Source organism: Alternaria infectoria (genome assembly GCF_024043175.1).
Source record: "Alternaria infectoria strain BMP 0036 chromosome Unknown scaffold_8, whole genome shotgun sequence".
Classification (NCBI taxonomy): domain Eukaryota; kingdom Fungi; phylum Ascomycota; class Dothideomycetes; order Pleosporales; family Pleosporaceae; genus Alternaria; species Alternaria infectoria.
The window spans coordinates 1,007,314-1,029,074 of NW_026250697.1; the positions used below are offsets into that span (position 1 = coordinate 1,007,314).

At 52.3% G+C, this 21,761-nt stretch overlaps 9 protein-coding genes across 9 annotated transcripts; 6 read left to right on the forward strand and 3 right to left on the reverse strand.

Moving 5' to 3' along the window:
• Positions 1 to 1,974: 1,974 nt before the first annotated feature.
• Positions 1,975 to 3,413, forward strand: J4E92_005756 (uncharacterized protein; the record flags this gene model as incomplete). The annotated part of the gene is made up of 3 exons (XM_051497134.1): positions 1,975 to 2,284; positions 2,378 to 3,045; positions 3,105 to 3,413. 3 exons carry the CDS (start codon positions 1,975 to 1,977, stop codon positions 3,411 to 3,413), a joined length of 1,287 nt encoding a protein of 428 aa, XP_051352794.1.
• Positions 3,414 to 3,590: 177 nt separating this feature from the next.
• Positions 3,591 to 5,123, reverse strand: J4E92_005757 (uncharacterized protein; the record flags this gene model as incomplete). The annotated part of the gene is made up of 6 exons (XM_051497135.1): positions 3,591 to 3,968; positions 4,017 to 4,094; positions 4,144 to 4,668; positions 4,711 to 4,810; positions 4,860 to 5,017; positions 5,067 to 5,123. The coding sequence occupies 6 exons, from the start codon at positions 5,121 to 5,123 to the stop codon at positions 3,591 to 3,593; spliced, it is 1,296 nt and encodes a 431-aa protein (XP_051352795.1).
• A 327-nt stretch (positions 5,124 to 5,450) lies between these two features.
• On the reverse strand, positions 5,451 to 7,080 carry J4E92_005758 (uncharacterized protein; the record flags this gene model as incomplete). The annotated part of the gene is made up of 3 exons (XM_051497136.1): positions 5,451 to 5,910; positions 5,964 to 6,777; positions 6,828 to 7,080. The coding sequence occupies 3 exons, from the start codon at positions 7,078 to 7,080 to the stop codon at positions 5,451 to 5,453; spliced, it is 1,527 nt and encodes a 508-aa protein (XP_051352796.1).
• Positions 7,081 to 8,317: 1,237 nt separating this feature from the next.
• Positions 8,318 to 9,907, forward strand: J4E92_005759 (uncharacterized protein; the record flags this gene model as incomplete). Its single annotated transcript, XM_051497137.1, has 4 exons — positions 8,318 to 8,629; positions 8,680 to 8,960; positions 9,009 to 9,097; positions 9,150 to 9,907. The coding sequence occupies 4 exons, from the start codon at positions 8,318 to 8,320 to the stop codon at positions 9,905 to 9,907; spliced, it is 1,440 nt and encodes a 479-aa protein (XP_051352797.1).
• Positions 9,908 to 10,353: 446 nt separating this feature from the next.
• Positions 10,354 to 11,053, forward strand: RPS17 (40S ribosomal protein S17; the record flags this gene model as incomplete). Its single annotated transcript, XM_051497138.1, has 3 exons — positions 10,354 to 10,523; positions 10,726 to 10,903; positions 10,958 to 11,053. The coding sequence occupies 3 exons, from the start codon at positions 10,354 to 10,356 to the stop codon at positions 11,051 to 11,053; spliced, it is 444 nt and encodes a 147-aa protein (XP_051352798.1).
• Positions 11,054 to 14,684: 3,631 nt separating this feature from the next.
• On the forward strand, positions 14,685 to 16,015 carry J4E92_005761 (uncharacterized protein; the record flags this gene model as incomplete). Its single annotated transcript, XM_051497139.1, has 2 exons — positions 14,685 to 14,757; positions 14,811 to 16,015. The coding sequence occupies 2 exons, from the start codon at positions 14,685 to 14,687 to the stop codon at positions 16,013 to 16,015; spliced, it is 1,278 nt and encodes a 425-aa protein (XP_051352799.1).
• A 541-nt stretch (positions 16,016 to 16,556) lies between these two features.
• J4E92_005762 (uncharacterized protein) lies at positions 16,557 to 17,211 on the forward strand (the record flags this gene model as incomplete). The annotated part of the gene is made up of 2 exons (XM_051497140.1): positions 16,557 to 16,637; positions 16,687 to 17,211. 2 exons carry the CDS (start codon positions 16,557 to 16,559, stop codon positions 17,209 to 17,211), a joined length of 606 nt encoding a protein of 201 aa, XP_051352800.1.
• A 374-nt stretch (positions 17,212 to 17,585) lies between these two features.
• J4E92_005763 (uncharacterized protein) lies at positions 17,586 to 18,736 on the forward strand (the record flags this gene model as incomplete). The annotated part of the gene is made up of 2 exons (XM_051497141.1): positions 17,586 to 17,604; positions 18,348 to 18,736. 2 exons carry the CDS (start codon positions 17,586 to 17,588, stop codon positions 18,734 to 18,736), a joined length of 408 nt encoding a protein of 135 aa, XP_051352801.1.
• Positions 18,737 to 19,051: 315 nt separating this feature from the next.
• Positions 19,052 to 20,785, reverse strand: J4E92_005764 (uncharacterized protein; the record flags this gene model as incomplete). Its single annotated transcript, XM_051497142.1, has 1 exon — positions 19,052 to 20,785. The coding sequence occupies one exon, from the start codon at positions 20,783 to 20,785 to the stop codon at positions 19,052 to 19,054; it is 1,734 nt and encodes a 577-aa protein (XP_051352802.1).
• Positions 20,786 to 21,761: the final 976 nt, after the last annotated feature.

The following is a 21,761-nucleotide window of genomic DNA, read 5'->3' on the forward strand; positions in this document are numbered from 1 at the left end:
TCATCCGTTCTTGAACTGGCTATGGTCGGGCAATTTGACCGCCCCTTTTGCCGTCTTCTCCAACAATTTCGACAAAGTCTTGCCCATCCATCATCGCACCGCGCAGCCCATCCAAATCGGAAAATGGGATTTCAGCGTAGCTGTCCCAGATGATCTTTCCAAACTCATCGAACCACCATATTTTCACCCTGCTCTTCTCGATAGCTTCTTCGTCTGCCACATACACATAGTTCTGAACTCGGTTGGCCACTTCTCTGATATCGAACAGCTTTTGATCTGTGATGTTGCCATCTACATGACTCCCGTCCTCTTCCCTCTCGATTTGGTAGATGGCACTTCCATAAACAAGTTCACTACCATCTCCATACTCGTCCATTATACCCAAACCATCGGTCAGTCCGGGAATGCGAAGAAAAAGCTGATCCAGGACTTCCTGATCCAGTCCATGGAAGTCATAAAGCGCACAATCATCTAAAACATGGTTCAAACTTTCAACGCAGCCGTCCTCGATGTTAGCCCCAGAAAGTCGTGCGAGCTCAGCGTAGCTTTGGGCCATTGAGGGCTTGTAACATGTCCTTAACCAGACTGTGTTCCACCCTGAGTACCATCTGCTGATATTGTGTTCTTGGATGGTTTGATGCGGCGCAAATATCTCGTCGATTTGTTTTGTGGTGGGCGAAGGAAGAGATACTGCACCAGGAATTTCGTTCAGTGCGTCCTGGACCCGCTTGTACAGAGGCTGGGTAGCGTCAATTTTAAGGCCAATGCAATCACGCTGTGGCATCGGATAAGGCGTGCCGCACCCATCTCTGCAGGAGGCTTGTACTACGGTACCTCCTGGCTATTTCATTCCATCGCTGATGATGGTCGGCTGGCAGCGCAGGGCTGGTGCTTTCCCAATGTTCCTAAAGGCATGTTAATCACTTGTATCCCCATTCTGTTGTATCGAGTCGGCTTACTAGAGCGAACAGATCGAAAGGGGAGCGAACATGTCGTGTTTCGGCTTCCGCCGACGCCATTATCTCTCAACCTAGGTAGAGGACACCGAGTCAAGCGAATCAGTCGCGCTTTTCGCGAGAGTCCATCAACAGCTTGCCCATAGGAAACATCAGTGTGACCAAGGTAGGTTGCATTGATCTGACACGCTTCAAGCATACCCAACGCGTAAACACCGCGTGTATTAGTCAGCAAGCTAGCGTGCTATCCTGATTGCGCTGACACCTGTTCAAAGGAGCCTGTCACTGTCACCCAACTCTGAGAGCTCGTAAGGCGAGCATATCTTCGCCAGCGGCGTGGACAGTAATCGATCGTAGGGTAAAATGTCAGATGCACGGTGCTTTTCATAAGAAGGCTTCCTGCCATGATTGTGTGGAGGCCTTATCGCCAAGATACCATCGGCACTTTCGCAACCTCCGATTCTGCGTTGAGTAAGAAGTACGAGACGTTGCGCATTCCTTACGGCGCCGGAAGGCACCTGGCAGCCGATGACTTTCCAAGCTTTCCATCATGCACAACTGCACGCCTCGAACGCAACAACTACAAACTCAGCTCCATCCAATTGTCGAACGACCGAGAGATGGTACTAGCGGCGCCAAAGCCACCGATTGTCTTGGGGATCTGGTGATGTCATTAGTCGCGGCAGAATTTCGCCGTAGCGCGCAGGAACCCGATCTGCAAGTAGTAAGGACGGAGTTCCGACTCATGATTGTGTCTGTGTTCTAGTAGGCTGCACCCTGGGTGAATGCAGTGTTGAAGAGTCGGGATGCATGCAAAGGACCGAAAGAGAAAAGGAATGTGATGTATATAGAGTAGTCGGACGGACGTCCGATGCGCATATAATCACACTGCAGCTCTCCCCGTCTTGTATACATTTACCCGCAGCACCTTCCACACGTTCGTCTAGGCAGAATCTCAGTACCTCAGTTCCCACAACCCAAACCTACGGCTTTGTCGAACGTTGGGACTGCCTTCATGATGCCGTCCGCTACACAACCTCTCAATATCCTGATATCAGGATCCGGCATCGCCGGTCCTGTGACTGCGTACTGGCTGCATCGCTTCATGCCCACCTGCCAAATCACCATCGTAGAACGATCGCCGGAACCAAGATTAGGCGGGCAAGCCGTCGATCTTCGCTCATCAGCTCTGCCCATCGTAAAGACGATGGGGATCCTGGAAAAAGTGAAAGAGAGGACTACTACAGAAGTTGGCATGCAATTCGTGTACAGGGATGGGGAAAGGCGCGCAACGTTTGAGGCTACTGGAGAGGAGGAGAGACAAAGTGGTAAGACACCTAGCTTCCATGCACAGTAATCGATGAGAGGAAAAAGACGGCATTGTCAAAGCAACACAAGCACCTAAACTGACCTGATCATAGCAACAAGCGAGTACGAAATCCTAAGAGGAGATATGGCACGCATTGTCTACGAGCTCACACTATCCAACCCAAACATCAAATACGTCTTCGGCGAAATGGCCACAGAGGTCCAACAAGACGAATCCGAAGGCAGCAAAGCACTTGTCACTTTCGCAAACGGCAAGCTCCCACCTACTGAATTTGACGTCGTCATCGGCGCCGATGGCCAAATGTCGCGAACCCGGCGCATCGTGTTCGGCCACGGACCCAAGAACGACGACTATTTGCACCGTCTCGGTCAGTACTCTGCTCTCTTCACCATGCCTCGCGAACCCGTCGATACCCAGTATGCACAGTGGTACAACGCCTCGCGCGGCCGACTGTTCCTTCTACGACCTGACCAGTACGGCACCACGCGAGCGTACCTCGCCATCACCGATGGTGATCTTAGCCGCTTCGAAGAGATTGACAAGCTGTTGAAGAAAGGCACTAGGGAGGAACAGCAAGCGTGGTTCGAGAAGGAGTTCGAGGGTGCCGGATGGCAGACTGAGCGTTGTATACGCGAGATGAAGAGGGCGGATGACTTCTATATGCAGCAGATTGCACAGGTCAGGATGGATACTTGGCACAAAGGGTGTGTGGCCCTGGTGGGTGATGCGGCGTACTGCCCCAGTCCGATTTCTGGTGTCGTAAGTTCTCCTCAACCTTCGTTCTCATCATCGAACCTTCAGACTGATGTCAATACTAGGGTACTGGTGCAGCAATCGTAGGCGCATACGTTCTCGCAGGCGAGATCTCGCGCTCTCAAGATGACATCCCCACCGCGCTCACCAACTATGAACGCATTACACGCGAATATGTCGACAAGGCGCAGAAACTCATCCCCGGAGCCCCGCAAATCGCAAACCCACAGACGGAATGGGGAATCAAGGTCTTCAACACCGTGACCGGGACTTTGTCACATCCGTTCATCCAGAAGTTCAGTGGTGTGATTGGAAAGATCATCCCAGCATTTGGGTCATCAAAGATTTGGAGCCCGCCGGAGTATGGGTTGTGAGGAGTGTGGACGGATGATGTGTTGGAATTTCAGGATGGATTGATCTCGCGCGATATAATTCTGTGAAGAGCTTTTAATGCATTCATCAACTGTTAGCCTGGCGAAGGTCCATCAAGCGAATATTCATGGCAGAATGAGTTATTTAGATCGAGGCCAGCACTGACGTTCTCGACTCGTCTACTCGGCAAGCAGGTCTACACCAACGCTTTTCAGCGCGTCGACCGCCCATACAGGATACTTATCCTTTTCCCTGTTGTACAGATCACCAAAGAAGTCCTTGACAAATTGTGGGTAGCGATCCTGCACGATGGCCTCCCTCGCTTCCCTCATCAAATTTAATTGGTAGTAGACGTTGTGCATGGTGAGAAGGTGGGCACCAGCAGTCTCTTTCGCGGTGACGTGGTATATGTAGGCTCGAGTGATACCCAGTCCGCCATCGGATGTCGGACGGCAGCAGGTGCATCGGCAACCTTGTTCGATTGCGCTAAAGTCTTCGGAGTACATGGCATTGCGTAGGTTGAGGGAGCCGCGGGATGTGATGGCGTTGCCGAATCGCTAAATATTGTTAGCATGGGTCTGTGATGAATAGGGAGAAGACCTTACGGCGGTTCGTGTTGGCCAGACACAGTCGAACATGTCGGCGCCGAGTGCGACGGAGACGACCAGATCTTCCGGATATCCCTAAGTTGGTTAGTAAGCTGTAATAATGCTGAGGGCATCCAAAACTTACGACGCCCATGACATATCGCGGCTTCTTCTCAGGAAGCAGGTCGGTACATGTCTTCACGACTTCGCAATAGGCTGCCTTCTCCTCACCGCCAGAGAGACCTCCTATCGCGATGCCTGGTGTATCTCGCGCAACCATCTCGGCGGTACATTCTTTCCGCATGTCCAGGTCCAGGCCACCTTGTATGATACAGAAAAGGTTCTGTCGGTCTGGGTACTTATGCGCTTGCATGCAGCGGTCAAGCCAGCGTACCGAGCGTTCCATGGCTTCCTTCATACGCGCGTGGTCGGGCGAGGTGGTTGCGATAACGTCGTCGAGTTGCATGATTATGTCGGAGCCGATTGAGTTCTGGAGGGAGATGGAGTGCTCGGGTGTGAGCAGCATGGGCGACCCATCGTGGGGGCTGAGGAAACGGACACCTTCTTCGGTGACTTTGGCGAGTTTGAGGAGCGATACCATCTGGAAACTGGTGTTGGCGTCAGTTATGGTGCGTTCGTTCATCACGTTGGAGGCATGACCCACCCACCACTATCTGCAGGAGTCAGCACTTCCGTCTTTCCATCCCTATACGCTGTGGCATGGTGCACCTGTGAGGATATTGTGTGGCCAGGACTGGAGCTTATGCGCGCCGCCTATGGCATCGAGTGTCGCTTGTCCTGGCTTAAGGCCTCTCCCACATGTCAGCAGTGGCTGGCATGGAGGCAGAACGTCGGCCGTACAGGTGATATGTGTTGTTTAGACATAGTCGGCAGCCCTGGTCTTCGAGTTGGTCGGGCGTGAGGCCTTTGAGCGAGGCCTGCGTCGCAACGGGCATGAAGATGGGGAGGGGTACAGGGCCATGAGGCAGATGCAGCGTTGCCGCGCGTGCTTTGGTGACCTGGGCTTGTCAGGGGATGACCAAGACACGAAACTGACACGATACATACCGAGCACTTTCCCAGCAGCTCAAAGGTGAGGGCCGAAGGCATTGAGACGGGCGCCATGATGCAATTGGAGACGCGACCTGCAGCCGATGAGTCGCTTCAGCTGCAGCCCGTAGTGTTGCGGCCCGTTCGCTTAGCGCGACTTCCCCGTGTTAATCGTCATGCAATCCCAGATCCAGTCTCGGGACCAGCCGAGCGCACCGGAACATAGTGAAGCAGTTGGTAGTGTTCAATCGGCGAGAAATCACGCTTGGACTTTTTCAGAGAACTCACGCGGTTGACATCAGCAGTGACTGTACGTTCATTCCTCCATAAATCTGTTAAGGCAGGCTAGACTACCCAGCTTTACATTGGAACAAGGGAAGGCCAGACTACAAATAACCAACTCTAGATGAACAACTTCGAGCCTTGATACTTCGTCTTCTCCCTGTACACAGTAGACTTGAGCGAAGCCTCAAGCTCTCGCTTCGGGAAACCTTTGAGAGATCGTGCGTACGTTGCGACAGAGTGCGAGATGAGCTTGGTGTTGACAACCCACGCAGTAACGTTGAGGTTTGAAATATCGTCGCAAAGCTGATGGTAGCAAGGATCATACCAGTCCCCAGCCTTGCCCCCAAACATCTCTACTTCCTTCTCCGTCTTGATACCCTCGGCTCCTGTAGCAATGCCACCACCGGGGATTCCGTTGCGAATGAAGCCGTCGTAATCGCTGCGGCCATCAAAGGGAATGAAAGTGTAGTTCAGACCTTGATCCTCGTACCACTTGATGTACAGATCCCGCAACTCTTCGGAGCCGTTCGGGTTCACCGCGTTTGTAGCATTGTAGATTTGGTAGGCGAAGTTGGGGCTGGTACAAGTTAGTCACATTACATGCGCCACGCGTACGGTGATTTCGCTTACCTAGCCATCATATCGTAATCCATGAAGAGGCGGATCTTCTGGTTCTCCTTCTCGGGCAGAGAGGCGACATAGTAGTTGGATCCGAGTAGGCCTTCCTCCTCACCCGCCCACCATGCAAACCTCACACAGTTGGTAACGTTGAACTTGGTAAGTTGAGTAGCAATTTCGAGCAGCGACATTGTGCCTGTTCCATCATCGTTGATACCAGGCCCTTCGGTGACACTGTCGGAATGGCCGCCGAGCATGACGCAGTTGTCCGGATCGCCAGCCGTTGTCTGCGCAATGATGTTGACCGTCAGAATGGTGTTCACTTCAGCGTCAATGTAGGCGATCGCATCCACGCGCTTTCCCTTTTCGAGCTTCTTCAAAATTGGTTCAGCTTCTTCACCGGACAACCCGAATGTAGCTACATGATCGGGAGACGGCGTTCCGAGGGTGCCCGAAACGCTGTCTTTCTCATAGTTGTAGACAATGGCAGCAGAAGCGCCTTTGCGACCTGCATGCTCGGATTTAGTACCAAAGGGGCAGACTCCACGTTTGATGAATGCGATGTTTCCGGCTACTGAGTCTGGGTAATCCGACGCCTGACAACCGTCATTCTCAACAAAAACGAGGTCGGCGTGTACAGGCTCTTTGTCCTTTGTGGGAGGCGTTAAGCCCATGGGATGGGCAGACTTCGGCACGACATCGCCAATGACAAGACGCGACTCAAAGACATTGCCGGACACAGCTGGGAAGGTTTGATTGGTGATTGTGTAGTAGTCGCCAAGTTGAAGGATAGTTTCATAGATGTAAGACAGCGTTCCGAGGTGGCCTGCGACTTCATCAGCATCAGCGTACAACAAATCACGTGCGCAAACGTACCAGCACTCCCGATGACTCTGGTGGGATGGTTGTATTCCTCTTCACCGAGCTTCGCAATCTCGTACATCTTCTTGGCGCGTGCCATCAATCTGTCCCCACTGATGAGGTCTTGGAGCTCGGTCGAGTTGACCAACGGTTTGGTCCCATGTGGATGTCCGAGTGGCGCTTGATTGCCGGACGACATAAGCGGGATCTGGAGCGCCGTCGCGCTTGTGATGGCTGCGCACAGCGCAAAACCAGAGGAGAAGACCATGTTGTGAGTTACGGAGATGGATGGGTTTGGAGACGAGATGGGATGGAAGAGGGTTGTTTGTGTGTTTATGGATGAGTCGCTGTTGCCATGCCGCTAACACGCGCCTCGCGATAAGGCCTGTCCCGTGCACAGTACCAGGTGACTGCTTTTGCTTGAGCATATGTCAAATACATGATGGCTTTTTGTATGTATTGAAGCCTTGTCAAGCTTTGCGATGTGCAGAGGGAAGATCAAGTCGTGAGGGCATAGTTGCGCATCCAGCCGGCGTTACCATGCTGTTGCTAGTCTCTCATCATATGCAAGGTACAATAGATGCGGACCGCCAGGAACCAATCAAGTCTAGATGAACAACAACTCCCCCATCGCATCATGGAATGTCTGCAGACTGATGTGTGTAAGTACATAGTTTCAACAGCAGTAGACGTTCGGTCCTCTCTAAATCGTCATCAGCAACTTGTCGGCCCTTCTCAACATTGCGATCGATGACGGTTCATGCGGTTGTCAGTAGCCAACGCGTTGGAACCAGCGCTTGTATTCCATGTAGCGCCATCGATGCGAATGACCTCTGGTAGCTCGAAGTGTGTCGGTGGCCATCAAATAGCTCGCATGTGCATTGCGGAGATCGAGACCCTTCCCCTTATTGCTGCTAAACCTGAGATGTGGAGTCTCGGCCCACGTCAATGTGCATGGAGCTGAAACCTTGTTCTGGACTCCGCATCGTAGTGCAGCCAAGGCGTGTCAAGCATTGCCAGGGACGTTGCGCGGTGCTTGGTGACGTGTTCTACTGAAGATAAGCTTAGCTAGACACTGAATTACCATGAATCGGTGCCAAAAAGAACCAATGAAGACCAATTGCCTGCGAACGGCGCGCGCTGCTGCAGAGTTACGGTGTAAACGCGCTGCGACATTTTCGTTGTTTGGCGATCATAGCGTCGAGGCTGTGTGTTGTGGACGCGCCCGCCCCGTTGCGAACTGCACCTCGTAAACAAGGAAGCAGGTAGTATACTACTCGTCCCGAAATGACGCCCGGCCCTTTTACAATGTCTAGTCCCACCGGCCCTCTTGTCTTTCTTTTTCACTTACTCTCTATCAACTCCTCTCCAATTACGGCATTACAAACTGCAACCGCTGCAGGGCAACTCGTTCGCCCGCCCTGAAACCCAAGCCAGTGCATTCAACTCTTGCACTTGGCGCACCCTAAAAACCACCCCTTGGGCAATCTTCGTATACCAAAGCCATGGCGCACCGCTCGAGAAGCTCGCGAGACTACCCCGACGGCTCAAGGCACCGCTCGTCGCGCGACCGAGGATATACCAGCGAGAAGCCACGCTCCGTCCCTCCCTCCGATCGCCGTGACAGGCGCGGCTCGTCTCTGCCACAGTACAACCACAATGGACACAAGGTGACCCCCGGCCTTCACCCCGAGGGCGAGAGTGGCCGCAGGGGTTTCAACCCGATCAAGTTCCTTGTCATCAGCGGCAGGAGTAGCAGCACGATGTCTATGCTAGTGAACTGCCTATGGCCCATTGTACCTGTAGCAATTGCACTGGTAAGCGGCACACAAGAGGATATGTTTCTTGTACTAACCGACTATAACAGCACTTTGCGAGGCCCGAATGGCATCTAGCGATCTTCATTACCAACTACATTGCCATGCTTCCTGCAGCCAACTTACTCGGTTTCGCTGGCCAGGAGTTCTCGCGCAAGATGCCAAACAAGGCCTTTGCTGTCGTTCTCGAGACAACATTCGGTTCCGTTGTCGAAGTTATTCTGTTCATGGTCTTGCTCAAAACCTCCAACGGCGACTCAAACGTGCAGGTTATCAAGGCTGCTATATTGGGGTCTATCTTGGCCAACCTGCTCCTCTGCCTTGGTACCTGGTAAGTGTCTGTTCGATGCTCGATCAAGCACTCACTAATTTGCTCCAGTTTCATTGCCGGTGGTGTCAAGCATGACGTCCAAGAGTTCCATAGTGCTGTCTCTGAGAACGGTAGTGGCTTGATGCTCGTAGCTGCCAGTATGTCGATCCTCCTCTTGGCTCGTCAAAGTACCAATGCTAATCTTTATAGCCGCGCTCGTACTTCCCGCTGTCTTCTACGCATACCTCTTCCAAAACCCCGATTACGAACAGACTGTTGATATCGCCTATAACACTCGACTGATATCCCGCGGTGTCGCCATCATCTCCATCGTTGGCTACCTAGTCTACTTGTATTACCAGACCGTATCCCACGATGGGTTGCTCCATGAGATCTACGAGGCAGACGATCACAAGGACAAGGACCGCCACGAGGAATTGGCTAAGCCCAAGCTTACCCTGACCGAAGTCATCGTTGCTCTTCTCGTCTCACTGGCCTGCGTTGCACTCGTCGCTATCTTCCTCGTCCTCGAAATCCCGCATATAGTAGAGCGAGGAGTTAGTGACTCCTTCGTCGGACTTATCCTTATCCCGCTGGTTGAGAAGATCGCCGAGCACCTCCTCGCCATTGACGAAGCCTATGACAATCAGATCAACATGGCCCTTGCCCATGTTCTCGGTGCCTCTATCCAGACCGCCCTGTTCAACGCACCCCTTGTGGTACTGGTTGGCTGGGGTATTGGTGTCGGCATGGACTACAACTTCGCCATCTTCGACGCTGTTGCCCTGGTTCTGGCGGTCCTGGCGGTTGGCTCGTTCCTCCGCGACAGAAGCTCGAACTACCTGGAGGGTGTGCTCTGCGTGATGACGTACGTCATCATCGCAGTATGTGCGTTCTACTTCCCCAACCCTGCACATCACGGTGCTTCCGGAGGCAGCGCTGAGGGTGGCGCTGAGGGTGGCCACTGAAAGAACCGCTCAGATGGCTGTATCTGTAAAGCCACAGGGCTTACTTAAATTGATATTCACACAGCGGTGGTGTTGTGGAGTTTCGTTGCAAATGGGCTGCGAGGAGGATGGTCGGGTTTTCCTATATGTAGCAAGCATCTGTGATGCATTTCTTTGAACAGTCTTTTTTCCAACAGTTTTAAATAGCGAGCGAGAGATACCAATATGATACACGAGATTGACACTGTTTATCTGCTGAGCAATGTTGGTGATGGCTCCCATGTGCTGCGTTGGCGCCAAACCCTTTGTGACTAGAATCCTGCGCACGGTCCTCCACACAGATTAGGCGAATAATCGCGCCTGCCCTCCCGACATTTCTACTCTCCAGCGACAATCCAACTAACCCGACAGCCACCGCCCCTTCCCACGACAACCTCTTCTCCCAGCTCACACAACAAGTCGCCAAAATGGGTCGCGTCCGAACTAAGACCGTCAAGAAGTCCGCCAAGGTCATCATTGAGCGTTACTACCCCAAGTTGTCGCTCGACTTCGAGACCAACAAGAGGATCTGTGATGAGATTGCCATCATTGCCTCCAAGAGGCTCCGAAACAAGATTGCCGGATACACCACTCACTTGTACGTGCCGACACTGGGGCTGCGACAATGGCAATGAGGGGCTGGTTCTGGAAGCTTGAGTGGCCTGCGCAGAGCAGCGTTGTGCAATGCCTATGCGCAGGCTCTTGGGCACTTCAGAAGATAGCTCTTCATCCGCCCGCACCGCAGCCACGCTATGAGCAGCGTGCTCTCTCGCACCAAACATCAAGCTAACAACTCGCAGGATGAAGCGTATCCAGCGTGGTCCCGTCCGTGGTATTTCCTTCAAGCTCCAAGAAGAGGAGCGTGAGCGAAAGGACCAGTACGTCCCCGAGATCTCCGCTCTCGACTTCACCCAGAACAGCGAGTCTGGCTCGCTCGACGTCGACCAGGAGACCAAGGACCTGCTCAAGAGCATGGGCGTACGTTACTCTATAACCATACCACCCAAAGCATCTCACTAACACTTCCGATAGTTCGACAGCATCCCCACCAACGTCATCGCCGTCTCCCAACAACAGATTGTCGAGCGCGGTCCCCGCCGCTTCAACGACCGCCCCGCCCGCTCGTAAATACGAATGCGCACGCGCGACACGATGGTCTCCCTTCTTCCTCCTTTCTCGGCTTACTGAAAATATGGTGTCTGGGAAAGGGTCTCTTCTGCCACGACTATGGCATGGTTTTACGGCTATATACGGCGGCATGATGATCAGGAGTCAATGAAACAAAAGGTTCTCCCCCACTAGGTGTCGCTGAGTCCGAGTGTTGCAAGACACGAGGATGATGCTTGATTGCCATTTCCCCTGCCCATGCGCCCTGTGTGATGCGATGGTGTTGTGATGACCAACGAAGAATATATAGTTCAGGTTCAGGTAAGTGAATTTCATTACCGGTCTAAACAGCATTACCAAAAGGGAACGGTCCTTCATACGTCTCGTGATGTCAATAGCTTCCCGCTCAGATGAAACAAATCCACGCACTATCTCAACCCATCGCTCAATGCACGTCCTCATGTGTAGTATGTTGTGTTTATCAAGGCTCGATGAATCTAGTCTATACCATGTGGAGCCCAATTTGCTCGATGAAACCATCATTGAACACATCCCTAGAACGTTGCCGACATCACCACACCGTTCAAGGCCAAGCTCCAGTGTACGTTTTCTGTCTGCCAATGCTACTGCCAGCAACGTGGTCGTCATCCAAATCCTTTGCTCTAGCAGTCTCCACGGCTTCCTTTGTGGCATCACTGTTGTTCTTCCGACCGCGACTTGTACCCGCACCCAAGACCGCCTGGTGCAGACTACTCCGCTTGTCCGACTCCGAAGTAACAGGACGCATGGCACTCGCGGAGGACGTCTTTGGCGTAGCTGGTACTGCTCTAATCGTGTTGAAACGATACGTTTCGGGCTCGGGTGTCGCGACCCAAGTTGGACCGGGTCCGTACTCTAGGCTTGGACGTGAATGCTCTTGCTGAGGATGTGAATATTGATTGGAGGTGCGCCTCTGATTGTCCATAAGATGTTGTGGAGGAGGTATCGGGGAACCAGAGCCAGTAGGAGATGACGGCGTTGTTGCTTTGGCTGTGCCATTTTGCTTGCGAAGACGATCAATCGAGTAATAAAGGGCGAACATGATGAGGGATAGTGCGAAGAAGACCCCTATAGCGATGCCAGCTATCTGTGTACTGAAGAGAGTCATGGTAGTCTTCGGTCTGCTGGTTTGTAGAGATAGTTGGGTGGTCTTGGAGAGTCGGAGGTAGGGGTGTGGTAGGTCTTCTGTATGTTGGGGACTATGAACGGGGTTTTATCAGCGGAATGAGGAACAATCTGGGAGTGGGTCACACAAACGCATGTTCATTCTGTTTGTGGATGCTCAATGTGGTAGCCGTCGGGTAGGTGCATGTTACACGTAGACCTTTCGAATGCATCTGGTGAGAGCTGTGGTTTTGGCATGACGCGCACTGTAACATCAAGACTCCTAAGTCCATGGCATTTATGCATTCATGTCATGATCATGATGATATTGGAGCTACCTGCAAGACTTAGCACTTGCGAACCTGGAGAGTACGTACATAGCCCCGCCTTCAACTAGGTCTGCCTGAACAAGCTTTTCACAGCCCTCTTCAACCGGCTCTCTCGCTTCTCTTTCAACTTCAGCCATACATATAGCCCTTGTTTTCCCTTCAGAGACCAGCTCAACTTACCCTTATCATCCCTCCAGTGAACCATCCATCGCTCCTTTTCCAACGAGGGGTTTTCGAGCATCAGCTCCCACCTATAGCTCGACCCGCGAAACGGATACACCAGATGAGGGTAGTGAGCGGGAAGTCGACCACACCCACATACCTTCTCATCATGGAGCCTTTTCAAGCGGAAAGCAATCTTCCGAACGTTACACGTCGTCGTCGGAAATGGTGGGTTAAGGACTGAAGCGCGAAGGCACCAGTGGTTTGCCTGGGCATGCTTTCCATTACACATTCCTGGAGCTATGAGGCAATTCATTGCTGTGACGAGTCCAATGATATTGCTGTATGTTGTTCGGATGCGATAATGGTCGGATGCCACAGAATCGCTTGGAGGATAGAGGGGTGCGGGCATGTCCTGTACTTGGCTCATGTAACGCGCGATTTGTGCCGGATTCAGTGTCTCAACCATCTGCAAGACATCGTCTTCACCCTCTAGGTCTTCCAATCCGATGGTCAATCTGGCCAGGTGAAGCTCTAGTACTGGTGCCATGGCTTGCAGAATGCCCATTATCGTAGGCCGATCGAGCATTGCCCAGCGTGGTATTCCGATCGTGAGGTGCATCAGCGAGGCGAAGGTCGTCGGCCGGAGCGGTTGTAGCTTCATTGGCGTTGCGTTGACGGAGAACTGGATCGTGCGTAGGATGGAAGGGGCCAGGCGGACGGCTTCGGAGGTCATCTCGTTGTAGATTTGGGGGCAGGAGAGCATGAGCCCGATGTATGTCTGGTAGGGCGCGTTTGGTAGGAAGCCATCGGGGGCTATGTGGCTGTATATGAGCAAGCGTATCTCCGCTGGTAGTGCAAGCAAGTGGCATGGCGTCGCAGCTGTGGCTTGGGGACGCCTGTCTCGACGTTTGATCAGCTTCATGTTGTATTGGGTCGATGGTGGCGTGCCGTTAACGTATAAAGTGGAACGAAGTTGCTTGCGAGGCAGGGACTTTTCGCGTGGTAACAAAAGCTAGTTGTGGAAATATCTCTTCGTTGCTACTGTCTCCTTCACTGTCAAACGCCCATCAAAGTAGCGTCTCCCGTGCCTTGAAAGACTTTTGAATGCCATTAATTCGGCGCAAACCAGATCTCAGCGTCACCATGGATACAAACTCTTGAACAATGTAACGGCACGCTTGATAAAAGGAGGCCCAGTGCTTTCAGCTCCAATTTTGTCATCTAGGTTCTCGCGTATACCCTGAGTGTCCTTCCGGAAAGGATACCATTCCGATCCAACGGAACCATGATTCTTTCAGGCTATCAGAATAACCGAGATCGCTCCAGAGAAGATGTGTTTTCTAGACGGCATATGCTGCTGCTGTTCCCAGGAATGTGGCACGTAAGGCAACCAAAGCTGGAAGCGACAACTTCCATAGATGGCGAAGAGGACCAGCGTACTGTAATCCACACATATTCAAATCAATATTTTCGCAATGATGACATGTAAATCTGGATCGAGGCGAGTGTACTGAGCGCAGATGAGATGAGGATGACAATGCAGGAACGCGACAGGAAGGGGTTCATCACTCAAGCGCACCCCGGGCGCACACCAACGCGTAGCGATGCGGTGCAGGAACGTATAACGCGTCGCAGCCATTGCTGACAGGAGAGAAGCTGACAAGATGAAGCACTCAATGGATGTCCTGATGGAAGGTTGTGAGCGGAAGCGCTAACTATGACGTTCACCCGAGGTTCCAAGATTGTTGGGGCCGAGTCATGTGGGTCACGTGTCTTTCCAATGCTCACCCCGAATTTACTTGGCACGCTAGCGACGCGAGCGTGAATGTTTTTGCCTACCGCCCTCACGCTCCGACAACCCAACCACCCCGCAACCTTTTGACCCGGCCACGAACCTCACCTTACAACCCCATCGAAATCCATCGAGATCTGTTTCCTTTCTCATCCATACTGATCCACAAGTAGACAACTTACTTCTTTCGGTATATCAGGTCATATATCGCGCTTGGATCACTATGTCACCTGCCGCGATCAGCCAGACCGCTGTTACCTCACCTTCGCCGCCACAACAACCCCACACACCGACTTGTACGTGTAAACTGTGGAAATATCTCTTGACCATGAACTAACGTGCCGTACAGCGAATGCTATACCTGCATCAAAACATTTCGATGACATCTTCCACGCCAAGTTCATGCACATCATCCAAGAATGGAAGAATGATCCATCTCGCGGCCAGCTAACTCAGAAGGATCGAAAGACCTTTATCGAGAATGCCTTCTTTGAGACCGATGAACTGTATTTCGGCCGGCGTATGATGACTGATCTTGAGATCAAGCTTCGCGCCCTTACCAAGGTCTTCTACAAAGTCCTCGCAGAAGAACCCTGGTCCGAGGATTGGATACGCGCCCCTGATGTTGAGCGTAAGCTTTCCAAGTTTGAGATGCACGAAGATTCCGTAGCTCTCGCCAAGGAGTATGGCTTTACCACACCTCGTGAGGCTGTCAAGGCGGCTCGCGAGGCTGGTATCAAGAACGCCGAGACTTACAAAGAGGCTCAAAAGGAAGGCAAGACACTCAAGGACATCAAACTCGATCGGGGCCCGTTCGACGATATCGAGATTGTCTACATCGCCGGCACGGTCTCGTCATCTGCTACAAGCAAGATTGACCGTAGTAGCATCTATCCAGTTTCCGTATCTTCAGTCGCCAATGTCCTTCAGAACCATATCTGTAGGGACATGGTTAGACCGTTCTCAATGGCTGAGCGCTTCGTCAACTGCACCGACACCAAGGAACTTGAAGACATGCGCCGCTTCGCATGCAATGTCTGCGATTTCTGTCCTCATCTTCTCGACAACGACAACGTCAGCCTTCTCGTTGTTCTGCTTATCCTGTCGCGTTCTGACTGCTGTCGTCGCTTTGAGGCCAATGGCATTCGCATTGAAGGTTCCACGATTAGTCACCGCAAGGCTGAGTGCATGAAGAACAAGATGGGCTGGAAGACATCCGAGGACAAGAAGCCCTACGACAACTTCGCTCAAGAGTTCCAGACCCGTGTCAAGAATGCTTGCTTCCCAGCTCCCCGAGCTCAGCGCATCGGTGGTCGAAAGCCGCCGCGCAACTCTTCTGGCCCAGCGACTCCTCCAATCTACGCCCAGCCTCATATGGGTTACGTCGCGCCTCCACAGGTTCGCACCGACCACGCAAATACTGGTATCAACGTTCCTGCTCCGCCTGCACAAAACAGTTTCGCGCAACCTGCTGTCCCAACAATCAAGGACCAGCGTGGTCGCGAATCAACTGGTGCCGGTAACAGTGCCGCCGAACCCATGGATCTTTCCTGAATTGTTTAGCGTGTCATCGACGGGCTTCGCAAGCTCATTTTCAAGAATCATTACTGCATGGCTAAGGCGTTCTTTAGGTACCTTGGGGTCTGCATATGGGTTCAAAAACGGCGTTCCATGCATCATGTCCGATTTACCTACGTGGTTGCCATATTCTGCATGCTTCAGTGTACTCATCGTCACTTTCCTGTAAATAGTCATACTGTCAGTATATAGCCATCTAATCCATACATATCTGAATGCAGAATTCAGGTCATACAACCGGGGCATCTTCCAGTAGATGTTCGTGTTTTGAAACAAGCTACACTGTGGAGTTTGCAAAGGATGTTAATGTGTCATCGCATTGTTATTTTTATTCGACAACAAGTTGAAGCTATATTACATCATCGCGACATCTCGCCAGCATGAAGTGTTGCTTTATTCCAGCTGACTCCACTCGTGGAATCAGCTAGACTGCCAAGCCAAGTGTGTATCAAACTGACTGCGATGCGGCTCGGACGTCTTTCCGTTCAACAACTCACTCACTCAAGAGATCATCACAATGGAGCTCAATAACTTCGAATTCCTAGCCTTCTTCCTTTGCTCAAGCATTTTCGGTCTGCTCTCCGCAGTCTGGTCTACAGTACGTCAATTTGAAGCACTACACTAGCGTCTCATACTAACAGCTCCAGACTGAACTCATCAGCGATCGTGAGATCGTTCTCTTGATCGGAGTCTTTGTCGCAGTCGCGATCGCGCTTCTCGCGCGTCTATCCACCAGCAAGGCGCTCACCAAATTCCTCACGATCGACGTTGGCGGGGTACACGAGAAACAGCTTCGCGATCTCAGTGAAGCGCATCGTCGTCACGTCGCGAGCGTAAAGCACGAGAGCAATCGCGAGAACCTTCGCCTTCGTAACGACATCAACTACGCTGCTATGAAATTCGACCGCCTATACAACGAGCACGACTACATGTCTAGCATGTACCAGCAGCAGATGCACCACACTCAAGAACAAGACGACCGCATCGAGTACCTCGAGAAGAAGCTTCAAGAGTTCGGACAGTCTACCCCCGTTACTCGCGCTCCTTTCTCCGCGCCGCACTCTCAGATCAGCTTCTCGCTTCCGCCACGTCGCCAGCGATCTGAGGAGGCCTTCAACTATGTTCCTCTCAAGGGCTCACTGTCTCAGGTTGTTGAGAGCAAGGATGAATAAGATTTGACTCGTGTTCGTCGCTCGTGCGGATTAGCACGGCCAGGCCGCCTGATACATAGCTAGATGATTGGGAACGCGCTGGTGAGACGAGTGCAGGGCGGTCATCGATTTGGATATCCGTACTAGACTAGATCTCATAGGATACCAATGAAATGGGTTTATCTCAAAGCCACAGCTCACTTTCGTGTGAAGCGCAATGTTTTCGACGTGGCAATGCTGTGCCCACAATGCAAGTGACCAAGTCGGGTGTCTCATCTGCGCCATGGAAACACTAGTGTTTGCACAAACCATTCGCAACGCTCGTCCACGTTCAGAACTTATAAGCATGTAATATTTCTTACGACAGCAACTTCTTTAACACAACTAATTCAGTCATGACGGAAGAAGAGAGACGTACGCTCATGAGCGCCGATATTCCCACGATCCAAAAGATACACACTGCCATCGCCGCTATCCAACCAAGCACGGAAATGACGCTCTTTCAACAGCGTAGGCTTCTCTATCTCTGTTTGCGTCTGAAAAGCGAGATAGACATACCTATCGGATGGTGGTTGATTGAAGACGTAGAAAGCCCAATTTCTGATTCCCAAGTCTGGCGCGACGTTGATACCGAGCTTGGTATACCAGAGTCAGAAGATTATTCCTACTCGGTAGCGTATCAGAGCGCAGGGGTAGAACAGGATGGAAATTCTCCACCTCGTAGTAGCAGCAGAAGTCTATCGAGAGGGAGAAGAAGGACGAGATGAGGCTGTCTAGTGATGTTGCGAAACTACAGAGAAAATGAAAGTAAGCGGTGGCGCGAGATCCATGGGTTGAGTGTGGTTAATGGCTTGAGTATGAATTACGAGTGCCATATGATCATCGAATGAACGGTCAATGAAGAGCCCTGTCGTCGGCAATCTAGTCACTTACACGCGTTCCATTTTATTGAAGCCATGTCTTATTCCCAAAGCCATGTCCGATCCACCTATCCAAAGAAGGAGACAGGGATTTGAGCTTGAAGACTGACACATGAGTTGCGGTGATCAATCACATAAGCTTGTCATCTATGATAGACTTTGGTATACTGATTGTTTTACGTGCCACATCGTGAAGGAACTTGCCCGCAGCAAACAAGTTCAGTATATCAGCGCAAGATGAGAAGCATCAGAGCACCATCAAGATCATTCAGCTCGTCACACCGCTCCATAACATGGCATCAGAGAACCTCAGCTACCCCTCAGAGAAGGCCGCCGTCATCAACAAGCTTTCTCAAGCCATCAAAGCGCTCGACACCAGCGTTCCCGCCTCTTTCCAACAGCATCGCCGCTACTTATACCTGCTTGAGCGCCTCAGAAACGAGATAACCGACCAAGTCAATGAGTGGAAAGGACAAAACCCTGATGCTCCACCCTACAAGACTTTCAGACTCGGGGTTGACGCCGAGTTAGACATACCAGTCGATCCTTACCAGGAGACACCACCTCCGAAGGCGGAACTCTGGACACCGAACCAATCTTGCCCAGAATGTGGGAAGCCTAGATAGTGCAGGGACAATACGTAGGTGGCAGTCAAGTCTTCTGAACACGTAGCTACAGGCAGCACTTGCTAAGAATGATGAGTGTTTCGTAGAGATGTTTTCGTGATATGCCATAAACTTGTCATTTCCAATAAATACGATACATGCGCAGGGAAACAAGGGTATATGTCTAATCAGGGTACAGGACGGGTGGCGTATATAACAGTGCTGGTGGAAGGGTATCACAACAAGAACAGACGCATACTGAACTCCAACAGCAGGAAGCAAAAGCAATAAACAGTTGCAGACGCATGACCCGAGAAATACAAAGTGACATGAAGCTCAGTGCTTCCTCTTTGATCCTTTACGACTCAAACCGGTGCGCGATGCGTATACAGGCGGGTGATCATCCGGGCTTTCAGAGTCTGTTGCAAAGGCATCGACATAGCGAGATTGCATGGATGGACGACGACCATCGCCTAGAGGTCGGGCAGATGGAAGTGAACCCTCGACGGTGCGCAGATCCCATGGGTCTTGCGATGCTGACTGCGGCGACATCATTGTGGCTGCTGCGAACGGGTTGTCTTGACTGATGGATGGACGCCTAGCAGATGGCGGCCGGGCGTAATCTTGGTTGAAGTTCGCCGGGAAAGATAACGGCGGAGGCGCGCGTTTCCTCGAGCTGGAAGGCCTGTAAGACTCTGTGGGCACCTGAGTATCGAGTACTGGAGGGCTTGGCTGCGAGACACTTGGGCGGCGCTTGCTGGGAGTGCGAGTCAATCCAGCGGGACGCGTGTTAGAGGTAAGACTGTCGTGGCGAGCCATCGACTCGCGGCGTGTGGAGAGGGAACGATCGCCGCCACGCGGGTCCCAGTATGCAGCCGGTTTCTCTTGTTGGCTTTTGCGGGCTGCCAGCTCCTCCTCTCGCTCCCTGGCCTCTGCGATCTGCCTTTCGCTCCGCATTTGTTGTTCCTCGGCTTTGATCAAGCGCCGTTGATCTGCTAGCTCAGCTGAAGTCATAGAGGAGGATTGTCTGCGTGATGCGTTCGGCCGCTTCTTCGTATAGTCGATCGTTGGAGGACTTGACTTCTCCTTCTTACGATCTTGGGCTTTCTTGGCTTCTAAGTCCTTCCTCTCTTGTCTGAGGCGTTCTTCCTCTTTAACACGACGAAGTTCTTCCCTGGCCAACGCTCGATCTTTCTCCTTCTCAGCGAAGAGCTTTTCTGCCCTCTCATTCGCGCGGCCGTCTGCACGGGCGGGTTCGAAATGTACGCGTCTGGCAGTATCTTCTCTGTCACGCTCATCAGCCACCCGTCGGTCAGACTCTTCTTGATGCCGACCTGACTTGGACTGCCTTTGTCGCTCGTCGCCAGTCTTGGTGCGACGAGCGCCTTCAGGTGGGCCCGAGCTAGTGTAAGACGAGCTCGAGTGATCAGCAAAGGCGTCGTAGTCGAGTGGATGTGGGCGGTCTGATGTGTACGTCTCTCGTGGAGCAACCCTGGCCGTCCGGTATGGATCAGATGACATACCACCCTGACGCTGAGGCGGCGAGGACGGAACAGCAGTAGGTGGGTTGTGAATCACCGTGGAAGAGCGTTTTGTACTTCGCTGCCTAGCCGGTGGGTCGTACTCTGCGTCCGACGCGACGTAAAGCGAGGGTGTCTGACTGGAAGACGCTGACGGAACATGGCGAGAGCTTTGACCGTATGGTGCAGTAGGAGTCGTAAGGTAGCTGCTGTGATGATCGAAGGACGCTGGTGGAGGCAAGGGGGCTTCCGGGAAACCAGTTCGGTAGGTGTAGGAGGCATCAGAGCCTACTGAATCAACAGCGATATCACGAGATCCAACAGAGCCGAGTGAAGACCGATCGTAGGGTTTGGTAGAGACCGAAAGTAACGGGTATTTCTTGCCTTTGTTATCTTTCTTTGAGCCAACCTGTATGAAGATCTCGCTGCTGATCGGTCGTTGGCCATCCCGAGTTGAGGGACGGCTACCACTGCCAGACGGACGACGTGTTTGAACCAAGTATGTTGAAGTGGTGGGAGTTGGCGGATTCGTCGGAGACGGTGTGCCCATGGAGCCATTTCTAGGAATGTATCGAATGGGTACGACGATTGCGTCTCGGCATGGTCTATCACCACGTGCTTTCGCACAAAGGCAGGCTCGCGTAGATGTCAGGGGTCGCCCATCAGGGGTGAACTCCTCGCGCTCCTCGATCCGACACATGATGGCGATGTGGAATGGGGTAAGTCGGAGTTGATAGATATCCTAGAGGCGAGGATGATTAAAGAACTCCTTGCCTCAAGCTTTTGTCCTGGGCTGGATGTTCTCAGTGAAGTATGATGTCAAACCAGCTTATCCGGGGTAATGAACCCGTCGGGGGATAGGCAGATATGGAAGTACCGGACGGTAAGGATGTCTTGATGACGTGTGTATCCAGATCACACAAAGTGTAAACTGATCAGGATACCGGTCGATTTGCGTGGTTTCGATGTTTTGGCGATATTGGGGAGACTGAGGGTATTTGAGGAACAGGTGACGGCCCGACTGAGACAAGCGGCAAGTAGGATGAGTGTACTCGTAGATTCAAGGACACATGGGCCGAAAAGCGAAAGAGTCAGAGCGGCGAAGGGGTAATAATAGAGAGGATCATGTGCAGGGAGCTATGCAGCTTCGAGGAAAGTAAAGTGCAGCCCTACTGGGCGAGGGTTCCTTTTAAGTGCAAGGCGGCGCAGGTTGTAGCCTGGAAAAGTGCACAATGAGTGGACAAGGAGCAGATTTACCACAGATGACCGAAACGGGCGGGCAGAAAAAAAGTGCCAGTGCCAGGCGGCCGCAGCGGCAGGCAGGACGGAATGCATGAACATGATCCGGGCGTCTTTGGGGCCATTCCTTAGGGCTGCGCAGCGGTGAATTGCACAGCCTGCGAGCGACCGAAGACACCGCCCAGCCGCGAGTGGGCCGTGGTTCTGACCGGTGCCCTGTGCCTGAGGGTGATGAAGAGGGAGACTGACCCGACGCAATTGGGGAATTGGAAAAATTGTCGCAATTG